The following is a 13,921-nucleotide window of genomic DNA, read 5'->3' on the forward strand; positions in this document are numbered from 1 at the left end:
TCATGTTCGGAGTTAGCTGTCTGCCAAATGGCAACGACGCTGCCAATTATAACTTTTGGACGTGACGCTTGCCACCGCCAAAAGAGAGACAATATTACACTTTTGGAAACAGCGACCATCCGAACATAAAACCCAAATTAAAAATAAAAACGGATTGCCTGATGAGAACGGGAACCAGCATTATCACACTTGTACTACTCAAAGCAATTACAACTACCAGACACAAATGCTTCTAACGCAGACGATATCTGTGCCAGAAACAAACAATTACCAAGGAAGGACAAATGCACTCCATCAGCTGTAAATATTGCTGGAGTAACTTGGCTAAGGTCAGGGTGTTTTAAGTAAAAACCACCGTTTTCAATTACTCTTTTGGCCGCATAACTATTTACCCTTTTTCGTACTAATTCCATTGCAGCATGATTATCGGAATATCGCCATGCATTGCGTGGAAGTATTTGGGACCAAATAATCTTACATTTAAAAGTAACAGAAATGAACTTGATAATGATATCAATTTGTGAACGAAATTCTTTTAGATCAATCCGTCCGAAATCATTACACCCACAGTGTAATAAAATTATGTCGGGAAGATCTCTGACTCTCTTTAAGGTCTTCAATTTACTGACAACATCCAGTATAGACATTCCGCTGTAGCCTTGCCACCAAAGATTAATACACTTCAAATCTAGGTTTGCTCCGCCAGGCCTTCGCCTTGCTACCGTAAATGCTTGCTTTATGATAGATGATCCAATCACCCAAACCTTTACCGCGCCTAAAATAACTTGGCTTGAATTAATTTCTAAGGAATGGCACATGCCGGTTAGCATAAAATTTATTGGCACATGCAGGTTAGAATAAATATTGATTGACCTTATATATTTATATATATACACTCATAAAAAATTGCTACGATGCCAAACAGGGCAATGTGTGAACATCCTCTTTTTTAAGATAAACTCGATAAGCCTCGGAACGCCAACGCCCAGCACGCTTAATTGTTTCAACATCGTAACCTAACATAGCTGCAGCCGTTGCCGCCCCTATTCTAAAAGAATGTGATGTAAACTTCCCATAATCAAGCCTTAAATTGTTCAAACATTTCTTCAAAACAGAAGTGAACTGGTATCGTGTTAAAGGTTTACCATTCAAGTGACAAAATAATGGCCCGTCTACTTGTGGGCGCCTTTTCAAGAACTCTAACATATTACTAACAACACAGATAGCAGAATTAGACCGCTTTATCTTTAAAACCGAACCTCTTCCATACTGATCTGTTTTAGAATACCGAATAGTAACTATGATATAACCTTCACTACTATCTACCAGTAAATCAGATATTGAAATTACGTTTGCAGCTGAGTCTTTGTTTGATACAGCCAATTCACTCACTCTAAGGAAGGCAAAAAATGCAAGACAATAAGCTGCTGCAATCAATGACTTTCATACAAATGAACACACCACAGGCAAAACTGACAAAATATGTTGCAATATATTTTGAGTTATTGGTAGTCTTGACTCTCTTACTCGGGCGGACCTCTTCAAACCCTCTAAAAGCTTGTCAATAATGTAATGCCTTGAAACATCACAAACATTGCTAACCTTGCAACGAAATCCAAGTGCATTAACATATAAACAGGCAGTTGAAAATGCCCTTTCTTAAAATGATAACCAAGAGATAAACATGACTATTTGCTCCAGTGTAGGTGGCCAAACTGACTGTATGCTGTAACTGTTCCTAAAACGTTCAAAACAAGTAGGCCCCGTGTTGTAAGCACTAACAGTGTTATCCGCAAACGAAGCGTTTAACAATCTTTCAGCTTCAGATTGAACATCATTGAACGAAAACGATCTGGTATCTGTACTGGTTCCTGGTTTGCCTCTGGTGCCAGCTTTCTCAATATTGAGGACCCTGCACTATCAGTAAATAACTGCAAATTACTACTATGTAACCATATGTCATCTGGGATATAACTGACACCATTGTTTGAATCCAAAAATGTGAGCCACACAGTTAAATCAAGTCTTACCGCTTCTGAAATTCGAAGCCTATAATAAGGCTGTTTAACATTTGCCATAACATCGTAGCATCTACGCAAAAATGCCCTACTTGAACGTATTACTTGACTGCAAAAAGACATTTTTCCTACTAATGACTGAAAATTTTTTAGAGTAACTTTCTTTCTCAGTAGAACCTGTTTAATAGCTTCTCGCAACTTATCCACTTTATGCAATGGAATTATGATCATATCACAGGAATCAAGCTCAAGTCCTAAAAATATCAACTTTGTGCAAGGACCCACTTATTTCTCTTCAGCAATAGGAACACCCAGCAAATAACATACCGATGAAAATGAACTAATGATATTATTACAATTGTTTGTTTTATCCGCTCCAGCCAAAATAAAGTCATCCAAATAATGGTTTAATGTATCTTTTTTGTGAAACACATTCGACAAGCCATTGCAAGAATATAGAAAATTTCTCAAATAATGCCAAGAAATTCTGCACCCCATTGGCAAAAATTTATCTATATAAATATTCCCATCATTGTCCTTTAAACCTAATAAACAGAAATCTTCTGGACAAATAATAATGAAATCAAAACATTTTTTGTGCCTTTTGCACACTAACCCCATACATACTAGCAGACGCACCTATACATAATAACCAAATCTCATAGTCAATATTGCTGAAAGATATACCAGTTGGATCAGAGGCCAGGCGCAATCTAAACTGTTGGTCATAATGTTTCCAACCTAAACCAAAATGCCTTTTCGATGCCGTCCTAATGGTGCTTATGTATTTAAACAGTTCTTGCGTTCTTTGAGGATGTGCCTCCAGAAAAATTGAGGCGTAAACCAAAAATGCATCGGACCATACTTCAACACTGCCTATTGCCTTAGAAGGTAGTGTAGACTTAACAAACAATTGGCCAGATTAACCAAACTCTAGGCTTTTAACTTCATTCTCACTCGGCTGAGCCTCGAGCAGCAAGGCTAAATCGACATACTGGCCTGAAATATTTTTCAATGCATTACTCATGATTACTGACATGAAACCCCAACTGATTGTGTACACTTGAAAATTGATAAAAGTGTTGCAATTTTCCATACTTGTGGCTACATTAGGCAATGTTGTTTGAATGCTACTGCTATCTCCAACTAAATTAAAATTACCATTTTCCATTGATGTTTCTTCTGCAGATGCAAACGTTGAATTCTGCTGCCTAGTTTCAGTCTGCGTCCCTGTCGTAATTGCAACAGATTCATTCAAGACCCTAGCGCTACCCGCTCTTTTCGTCGCCAAAGCCTACGGTAAACTTAAAGGGGTGCATGTAGACCGCCTTGCTGTTCGCTTTGTCTTTCCCATGCTCCGTGTGAAATTAAAAAAATAATTGAATTACAAACTCACGCGATTACAAATTAAATATTAATCTTATTTCTTTCTAATTGTGCCGTTAAATATTATGGATGTAAGGATGTAAATGCCTTGTCTAAAAAATTCTACTGAAATATGATAAAAAAAGATCAAGTCAATGAAGCCCTATAATAAAAATAAGAATATCACCTAAATAGCAAACTCATCTGATTTAAATAATCAAACTCGTTTCACATAAATACTTTATCTTATAAAATCAAGTTTAATTACGATGTAAATATGCACTGTTTCAATTATTTTTAACAAAATTCCCGTATCTGTTTAACACTGACCTGATCTCATTCAATTGAAACATAAAAAGGGAAGGAGTAAGGCGGTGCACCGGATACTGTATATTGTAGGCAAGGCAAAATAATCCCGGTGAAAATTATCGAATTCCAATAACGCACAGCTATCGATTAACGATAACAGTTATTATTATTTTTTAATTGCTACAAAGGTTCTGTGTATATATAAAATAAGCACGTTTTGACTTGATACAAAGTAAATATGTCATGTTTAAAGTTATGTCCATTATAGGTGGTCACAATATTAATAGTGTCATTTAAAAACTGACAGTTGTTTAAAGAAAGGACCAACATTACTTGTCCCGTAATAAGGAACGCAGCTTCTCATATATAGTTTATCAATTTTTTATTTAAATTAAACGTATTGGTTTCATTTAATTTCTGGGATTAAAATATTTTACTCAAGGATAACCTTAGTACAACTTAAGATTTCACACCCTAAAGTTCTGTTTAACCATGCCTTCTCCTACACATTATAAGTTCTATATTTCCATGTATCAAACAGATTATTTTACGTTGTTTTCGCAATCGAGTTATAGATTTTGTCACACATTAGTGAAAACCACCACTTTCAACTTCGTCCACTTTCCCGTTTACTCATTTGCATGAAAATAGCACACAAGAAAACGAATTTATCAGACATTATCAGATATATACAAAGTTTATAATTTTCATGTATTTAACATATAAAATTATTTATGAAGTATTCATTTAACCGCTAACGATTGAATGGTTTGCTTACATTAAATGTTTGACAAAGTATTTTAGATCTGAAGGCTCTCTTTCGTTCTTTTTCTCGGATTTTCTCGGATTTAAGGCTTCTTTCGTTATTTCCAAAGGTGTTGCAAACTTGTTATTTCGGGTATTTCGTATCAACAAAACGTTGTAATTTATAAACTTTCAATTAAAATTTCGATTGGAACAAACTTCAATAACTTAAACGTTTTTCTTTGAGCTAAAACGACATTCACAATAATATAAATAAAAGAATCACATGACGGTAAAAATGAACTGAGACTAAAATTTTGAGTACGAAATGAATTGTTTTGTTTTGTTTATTTGTTGTTCTTATTTACTTCTTCATTCCTTTTTAAGGATTTATTTCAGACTTAAGATTTTGATTAAAACTTTGTATTTGCCAACATATGGATATGATTTTAATATTTCAAAACATTAAACGTATAAATCAATACTAGGCTCAACCTCATAATTCTTAAGATTCTGTGTATATATAAAATAAGCACGTTTTGACTTGATACAAAGTAAATATGTCATGTTTAAAGTTATGTCCATTATAGGTGGTCACAATATTAATAGTGTCATTTAAAAACTGACAGTTGTTTAAAGAAAGGACCAACATTACTTGTCCCGTAATAAGGAACGCAGCTTCTCATATATAGTTTATCAATTTTTTATTTAAATTAAACGTATTGGTTTCATTTAATTTCTGGGATTAAAATATTTTACTCAAGGATAACCTTAGTAACAACTTAAGATTTCACACCCTAAAGTTCTGTTTAACCATGCCTTCTCCTACACATTATAAGTTCTATATTTCCATGTATCAAACAGATTATTTTACGTTGTTTTCGCAATCGAGTTATAGATTTTTGTCACACATTAGTGAAACCACCACTTTCAACTTCGTCCACTTTCCCGTTTACTCATTTGCATGAAAATAGCACACAAGAAAACGAATTTATCAGACATTATCAGATATATACAAAGTTTATAATTTTCATGTATTTAACATATAAAATTATTTATGAAGTATTCATTTAACGCTAACGATTGAATGGTTTGCTTACATTAAATGTTTGACAAAGTATTTTAGAATCTGAAGGCTCTCTTTCGTTCTTTTTCTCGGATTTTCTCGGATTTAAGGCTTCTTTCGTTATTTCCAAAGGTGTTGCAAACTTGTTATTTCGGGTATTTCGTATCAAAAAAACGTTGTAATTTATAAACTTTCAATTAAAATTTCGATTGGAACAAACTTCAATAACTTAAACGTTTTTCTTTGAGCTAAAACGACATTCACAATAATATAAATAAAAGAATCACATGACGGTAAAAATGAACTGAGACTAAAATTTTGAGTACGAAATGAATTGTTTTGTTTTGTTTATTTGTTGTTCTTATTTACTTCTTCATTCCTTTTTAAGGATTTATTTCAGACTTAAGATTTTGATTAAAACTTTGTATTTGCCAACATATGGATATGATTTTAATATTTCAAAACATTAAACGTATAAATCAATACTAGGCTCAACCTCATAATTCTTAAGATTCTTTTTCCATGTTTCCTAAGATACGATATGCAAATAAACCAGTTTTAGTTCGGCCGAGTATCTTTTTTAAAGATGCTTCTTGTTTAATTTATTTTTAAATTTTTATAAATGTTTTATTCTCTTTAGGTGAATGAAATTGAACAAAACGCAGGGCACAATCGGGTGCAATTAGCTGATACATTTGAAATTCGTTACATACTTAACATCTTTGAAAATCCCCTACTCGGAACTAGTTAGCTTAGAAATGGTAACAATCGGAATAATCAGGGTTACACAGTTGGTACACTTTTGTTACAGTACTTATATTTGTTTAAAACATTTTTTACTTTAAAACACTTTTTATATGTTTGAAATTTCAAAATATAGGCCAAAAGTAAGAGATAGTGACATCAGAGTTTACAGTTGTTATATGCCTTACATAGATTTTATATTAATTTTACTAGACATTATAGTTCTACCGAAAAATAATTATTTCAATAAAATTCCATTCAGTTTTGTTATGTACAAAATTGAAATAAAAAAAAACCTGAAAAGATATACAATACCAAACAATAGCATACGAAGCATCAAATTGTGCATTAGTTCAAACATTTACATAGATAAATAAAAAGATATATTTACTATATTGATTGTAAAATTACGCTTTTTGACGTCAAAGTAACAAGACAATATCCCATTCTTCTGGATGTATCTTTATTGTGTTACCTGCATGCATATAAAGTTCTCTATAACATATACGTAGGTAAGTAATATAAATGTCATTTTCTGATCACTGAATATAAATTATGTGCATGTAAACTATTATGTACATGTATATACTCTTACAAATTTGAAAAGGAGAAATAAGTTACTCAATCACAAACAATGGTAAGAACACAAAGGTAACTATAAACATCTGTGACATAATATTTGTGATAATAAAACACCACCACCAACAACAATAATAATAATAACAACAACAACAACAAAAACAACAACAGAAAAAACAAACAAAATCAAATCTAACTGGACATTATATGGATAAGCAATACATTTATATAATATTATGTACAAATACACAGATCAATCTATGATTGATAAAAATATCTGTACATAACTAATAATGATTTGTATTTTTCTTGCACGTAATGACACATAAGTATACTATGAAGACATGTTATAGATATACAGTCTAATAACTCTCATAATACTGCAATGTTGATTTTTTATATTTATTTAGCTTTATACTATTTAACTACACATTTGCTGAAAATTTAAGATACATTTTTTTAAAAAGAAGGTCAGACAAATTATTTTGTTGACGATTGAGTACATATTTGCAATTTATCATTATGTAATGGTTTGATTTAAAATATCAGCGGTTGTAAAAGTTATATTCACGAGCGAATAAAACATTTTTATAAAGAAAACGCAAAATGTAGAAAACAAGAGATGATTTAGATAAAGTGGAATAACGCTACGTATTAAAATCAGCATTAAGCTGTTAAGGTTCATGACGCGGAAGAAAAATAAAATCGCTATTTCTGATAAAAAAGACCTATTGATGTCTTTGTTTTATCATAGTCAGGCATGTTTTAGGTACAGGGTTGTTTGATAGTATGTAAAGTATGTTATATATCGCTGACACATTATTTAACGGACGATAGATATCCATATTTGATAACTATCGTGATTTAGGTACATATAATTAAACACAGTCATGGTGTATGGTATACATGTAGGTAATATTTCGTAATGTTTCATGTTGTATAGCATTAGGTTATTAAACATAAAGATTAAGTACTATGCATGGCAGTCTAAACACTATTTTGATTACGTTATTCATGTTTTGCTCTTTTTACTACAGATAATCTCACAATGAGCGCTACTTCAAAAGGTAAAAAGCATTAAAGCTGCACGCCTCCAGATGAGCCAAATATCTCAAGAAAATCAATATTGAGCAAAATGTACTAACATTTTAAGAAAGGTGAAAAAATTCAAGATCCAAGTTAGATTTTTCATGTTATGTGCGGTTTAAGACTAATTTCGAATTATTTTGTCGCCATAATTCTACTGCGTTACTAACGCAGTAAGGGCTTTTTTTTACATATTTTGACCACATTTTGGTAATTTTCTTGGATTGTATGTGCCGGATTGCAATATGTAAATTACTTTATTTGTTCACCTCACCATATTTCACTTTTAAATACATTTTTAAAGTTTTCATGAAAATGGACATTAAGTTGGAGGCTCGTGCTTTAAATTAAACATGTTATAGAAAGAGCATCGACACACGATCGCGAATGGCCGTGAAGTACGCGGGGTAACGGGCTAGCAGTCCAACGAGCTAACAGTGTGAACTGAGCGGGCTAGCAGTCTAGCGGGCTAACAGTGTGTACTGGGCGGGCTAGCAGTCTAGCGGTCTAGCAGTGTGAACTGGGCGGGCTGGCCGGCCAGCGGGATAAACTCTAAAACTTAGCTGATTCAACATGAAAACGTTATGATACATATAAGCAGTTTGAAGTGGGCGGGCTGACAGTGCAGCGCGCTAGCAGTGTGAACGGGCTGGCGGGCCAGCCGGCTAAACTTTAATACTTAATTGAATTAACATGAAAACGTTATGATACATTTCCTAGCAGTGTGAAGTGGGCGGGCTAAAAGTGTAGCGGGCTAGCAGTGTGAACTGAGCGGGCTGGCGGGCCAGCCGGCTAAACTTTAATACTTAATTGAATCAACATGAAAACGTTATTATACCTTTCCTAGCGGGTTGAAGTGGGCGGGCTACCAGTGTAGCGGCATAGCAGTATGAACTGAGCGGGCTGGCGGGCCAGCGGACTAAACTTTAATACTTAATTGAATCAACATAAAACGTTATGAAACATTTCCTAGCAGTGTGAAGTGGGCGGGCTGGCGGACCAGCGGACTAAACTTTAATACTAGTACTTAATTGAATCACATAAAACGTTATAAACATTTCCTAGCAGACTAATTAACAATTGTGAAGTGGGGGGCTAACAGTGTAGCGGGCTAGCAGTGTGAAATGGCGGACTGGGCGGGACAGCGGGCTAACTTTAAAAACTTAATTGAATCCACATTTAAACCTCATGATACATTTCCAAGCAGTGTGAAGTGGGCGGGCTGACAGTGTAGCGGGCTAGCAGTTTGAACAGAGCGGGGGGCTGGCGGGCCAGCGGGGCTTAACTTTAATACTTTTTTGAATCAACATTGAAAAACGTTATGAAATATTCCTAGCGTGTGAAGTTGGGCGGGCCTAACAGTGTAAGCGGGCAAGCAGTGTGAACTGCAGCGGGCTTGCGTGCCAGCGGGAAAAACTTTAATACTTAATTGAATCCATATTAAAACCTCATGATACATTTCCAAGCATTGTGAAGTGGGCGGGCTGACAGTGTAGCGGGCTAGCATTGTGAATTGGGCGGGCTGGCGGGCCAGCCGGCTTAACTGTAAAACTTAACTGATTCAACATGAAAACGTTATGAAACATTTCCTAGCAGTGTGAAGTGGGCGGGCTAACAGTGTTACGGGCTAGCAGTGTGAACTGAGCGGGCTGGCGGACCAGCGGGATAAACTTAAATACTTAATTGAATCCCTATTAAAACCTCATGATACATTTCCAAGCAGTGTGAAGTGGGCGGGCTAACAGTGTAGCGGGCTAGCATTGTGAACTGGACGGGCTGGCGGGCCAGCGGGCTAAACGCTACTACTTAATTGAATAAAGCAGTGTAACAGTGTAGCTTGTTAGCGGTACAAATTCAGCGTGCTAGCAGTCTAGTGGTCTAAATTCCATAATAAATTATTTTAACACTAAAACGTTATGATGCATTTGCTAGCAGTGTGAACTCGGCGGGCTAATATCACAGCAATTGCTCCATGAAGTACTGAAACCAAAACTGTTATACTTTAAGCCCAGCCAATTCCACGTAAAATCCCCATATAGTGAGGAAACTCTGATGGTACATCTGTCGGTATCGGTATGCCGTCGCTTTGTGGTTTTTTCACAATTTGACATTCGTAATTAGATTTGTGAAGATAGTGCAGGAAGTACAGAAGATGGCCCATTTCAGAAGCATACCTGGATCTTTTATGTGCCCGGTGTAAAGCACCGATACACGGGACCTCGGTTTAAAGTCCGATCCGAAAGACTGTTGGTAATATAAGGGAGGAGCGGGGGGTCGAGCTCAAGACCCCCGGATTATATATATGTATTAACCACCAGACCACAGATCCGCTCCTAAATAAATCGCTAGATTCCTAGATGTCCTTACATTTATGGACAAGCTTTTGTTCTGCTTCACTACATGAGGTTCCACATTTGATTGCCCTACTACTAAAATCTTATGTTGCAGTGTGTTTTTCTGTTTCAGTTAAGATTGTCGTTTTTTCTGTATATAATACATCATTTGAATATCAATACTGATTTTAAAACATTTAGTGTACATATTTGTGACAATTCTCAAGGACCGTGTATACCATATGAATCAAACAGTGTTAGCCCGCCGAGTTCACACTGCTAGCAAATGCATCATAACGGTTTAGTGTTAAAATAATTAATTATGGAATTTAGACCACTAGACTGCTAGCACGCTGAATTTGTACCGCTAGACCGCTTCACTGTTAGCTCGCCGAGCTTACACTGCTGGGGAATGTATCATAAGGTTTTAATGTTTTATTCAATTTAGTATTAGCGTTTAGCCCGCTGGCCCACCAGCCCGTCCAGTTCACAATGCTAGCCGATACACTGTTAGCCCTCCCACTTCACACTGCTTGGAAATGTATCATAACGTTTTCATGTTGAATCAGTTAAGTTTTACAGTTAAGCCGGCTGGCCCGCCAGCCCGCCCAGTTCACAATGCTTGCCCGCTACACTGTTAGCCCGCCCTCTTCACACTGCCAGGTAATGTATCATAACGTTTTCATGTTGAATCACTTAAGTTTTAGAGTTAAACCCGCTGACCCGCCAGCCCGCCCAGTTCACACTGCTAGACCGCTAAACTGTCAGCCCGCCCACTTCACACTGCTAGAAAATGTGTCAACTGGAGTGCAGGTATTAGAAAATGTTTAAATGTGGATTCAATTAAGTATTAAAGTTTATACCGCTACCCCGCTGGCCCGCCAGCCCGCTCAGTTCACACTGCTAGCCAGCTACACTGTTAAGCCGCCCACTTCACACTACTTGCTAGTTTTTTTTATGCGTTTATTTAAGGTCGCCGCCGGAAAGCCCATATGGGCGACCGTACACTCAAGTCGGGTCATCCTAGAGCGTGCCGCCGAGATTTTTCGTCGATTTTTTTTCCAGCTTTATTGGTGGAGGAAGACCCCAGGTGCCCCTCCGGGCATTATTTCAGGCACGAGCGGGCACCTGGATAGAACCACCGACCTTCCGTAAGCCAGCTGGATGGCTTCCTCACATGAAAGATTTCGACCCGAGTGAGGATCGAACCTACAGAGGTGAGGGACCTGTGATCACAAGTCAGCGACTTTAACCACTCGGCCACGGAGGCCCCTACTAACTGCTAGGATATGTATCATACCGTTTTATGTTGAATCAGTTAAGTTTTAGAGTTAAACCCGCTGGCCTGCCAGCCCGCCCAGTTCATACTGCTAACCCGCTACACTGTTAGCCCGCCAACTTCACACCGCTAGGAAATGTATCATAACGTTTTCATGTTCATTCAATTAAGTATTAAAGTTTGGCCCGCTGGCCCGCCAGCCCGCTCAGTTCACACTCCTAGCCCGCTACCCTGTTAGCCCGCCCACTTCACACTGCTAGGATATGTATCATAACGTTTTCATGTTGAATCAGTTAAGTCTTATGGCGCGCCAGCCCGCCCAGTTCACACTGCTATACCTCTAGACTGCTAGCCTGCCCAGTTCACAGTGTTTAGACCGCAGGACTGCTAGCCCGCCCAGTTCACACTGTCAGCCCGCTAGACTGCTAGTCCGCCCAGTTCACACTGTTAGCCCGCTAGACTGTTAGCCCGCTCAGTTCACACTGTTAGCCCGCTTGACTGCTAGCCCGTTACCCCGCGTACTTCACGGCCATCGATCGCCAGATAATCTGAATTGTACGATAGAGCGTACCCCCCCCCCCCCCCCGAGTGTAAATCAGAGTGCCAAATGTTTTGATGTTCTTTCTCGTTTGTATCATTGGAACATTAAAACACATTCCCTGATGTCACAAAAAGTAAACCCCAGAAAAAAAAATGAGCCAATCAATTGGCATGCTCTGGAGTGCGGTTACTAATGCGACAGTGCGATAGTGCGATGACGACAGTACGAAAGTGCGATGACGACATTGCGATAGTGCGATGGCGGTAGTGCGATAACGCAATGACGACAGTACGATAATGCGACAATGCGATAGTGCGATGGCGACAATGTAATAATGCGAAAGCGACAGTGCGAAAATAGGATGGTGACAACACGATAGTGCGAGATAGTACTATCGCGTTGTCACCATTGCGGTATCGCACTGTAGTATTGTCGTCATCGCAATATCGCACTGTCGCATTGTCGTCATCGCATTGTCGTATTGGCGTCATGGCAATATCGCACGGTCGCATTGTCGCCCTCTGTTTTGTAAAGTGTTTAACATGATAGTAACGTCTAAATAAAATTGTAAATTAATAAAAAGTAACATTTTATATCAAAAGAAAAAATACTTAACGAGTTATATAAAACATACACGGAATATGTAATAAATTGTGTAAAACTTTAAAAGAAAGTCGAAAGATTGCAGATGAAAATAATGTAAGCCATAGTTAATTACATTTTCTCTTTAAATGTTTGTTATTCGTGTTACCAGTATTTTTTTCAAATGTTCCTAAAGAGACTCCACTAAGGTTTAAAAGCCTAAAAACATAACATTTGAATTTCTTACATAAATGAGCTTGGGCACTTTTAACAGAAATATATGCAAAGATAGTTCAGAAATATACTTTGAAATGAATTGAAAATCGTATGGTTACGCTTATCTTTGCCCTATTTGAGTGAAAAACGTTTAAACGCTTTTCATTTTAGGTCATTTTTTTACAATTTGAATAATTATTCTGGAAAAACAAAGTGCGCGAATGATCTGAAATTGTCTACAAAGATCATTGGTCTAAACCTACATCAAATGGTACATTTATCTGGAAAAAATATTTTCAGTCCCATCATGTCAAAAATCCTCAGTGAAGTCCCTTTAAACAAATTTCTAAATAGAGGAGTATTAGTATTGTCCATTGATTTAATCATTTTAAAATTACACAGACTTTCCAGCGTCACTGCTGGCGGGAGACCGACCACCGACAAACTTGATAGGCTCCGAGCACAGAAAACAAACCAGCGTCCCTGTCGGGATTTGAACTTATAACGGTCAGTTACAAATGTTTTTAAGTCAGCGACCATAGCCACTCGAACACGGATGTACCGGCATTATAACCATCCGTCAACTATGAACTTCTGGTACGACCATCGGGATTATATTGACTTTTAATGAACATGTGCAACTCAAAAATACAAAAAATCGCAAAAATACAAAAATCGCGAAAAGTAAGATAACAAAAATGCGAAAGTACTATGAAAAAAAAAAAAAATAAATAAAATGGTAAATAATAAAAAACAACGTCGTGATGAAATGCCATGACATTTCACGTCTCCGTCATAGTATATTCCTTGTCTGTCGTGTTATTTCTTATTTTTCTTTATTTCTTCTTTTTTTTAATTAATTTATTTATTTTCATTGTTTATTGTGTTCTGTTTTTCGTCATAATACTTTTGCGAGTTCGTGTTTTCGCATATTCGAGATCGTAAATTCGAGATATCCAATTTGGTATTATTTCATTTATAAGTGATGACTCTAGCGATTATTCCGTAGTCAACTGATATAAGCAATCAGTATATAACTCAGAAACTAAATTATGTCCT

At 36.7% G+C, this 13,921-nt stretch overlaps 1 protein-coding gene across 1 annotated transcript; it reads right to left on the reverse strand.

The window, feature by feature from the left end:
- Nucleotides 1–909: 909 nt before the first annotated feature.
- LOC132741045 (uncharacterized) lies at nt 910–3,045 on the reverse strand. Its single transcript, XM_060729126.1, has 4 exons — nt 2,976–3,045; nt 2,635–2,657; nt 1,783–1,917; nt 910–1,440 (listed from the first exon to the last, which is right to left on the reverse strand). The coding sequence occupies exons 1-4, from the start codon at nt 3,043–3,045 to the stop codon at nt 910–912; spliced, it is 759 nt and encodes a 252-aa protein (XP_060585109.1).
- Nucleotides 3,046–13,921: the final 10,876 nt, after the last annotated feature.

This window comes from Ruditapes philippinarum, unplaced genomic scaffold (genome assembly GCF_026571515.1).
Source record: "Ruditapes philippinarum isolate M1 unplaced genomic scaffold, ASM2657151v2 ctg6624_1_1_1_1, whole genome shotgun sequence".
NCBI classification, from domain to species: Eukaryota; Metazoa; Mollusca; class Bivalvia; order Venerida; family Veneridae; genus Ruditapes; species Ruditapes philippinarum.

What these genes read in the sequence shown, in the direction of transcription:
- LOC132741045 (XM_060729126.1), bottom strand. Translation starts at nt 3,045, where the DNA reads ATGAGTAATGCATTGAAAAATATTTCAGGCCAGTATGTCGATTTAGCC. An exon ending in CGTCTGCTAGTATGTATGGG is followed by an intron (nt 1,918 to 2,634) that starts GTTAGTGTGCAA and finishes ATTTACTGATAG; the next exon opens with TGCAGGGTCCTCAATATTGA. An exon ending in CTTCGTTTGCGGATAACACT is followed by an intron (nt 1,441 to 1,782) that starts GTTAGTGCTTAC and finishes TTTGTATGAAAG; the next exon opens with TCATTGATTGCAGCAGCTTA.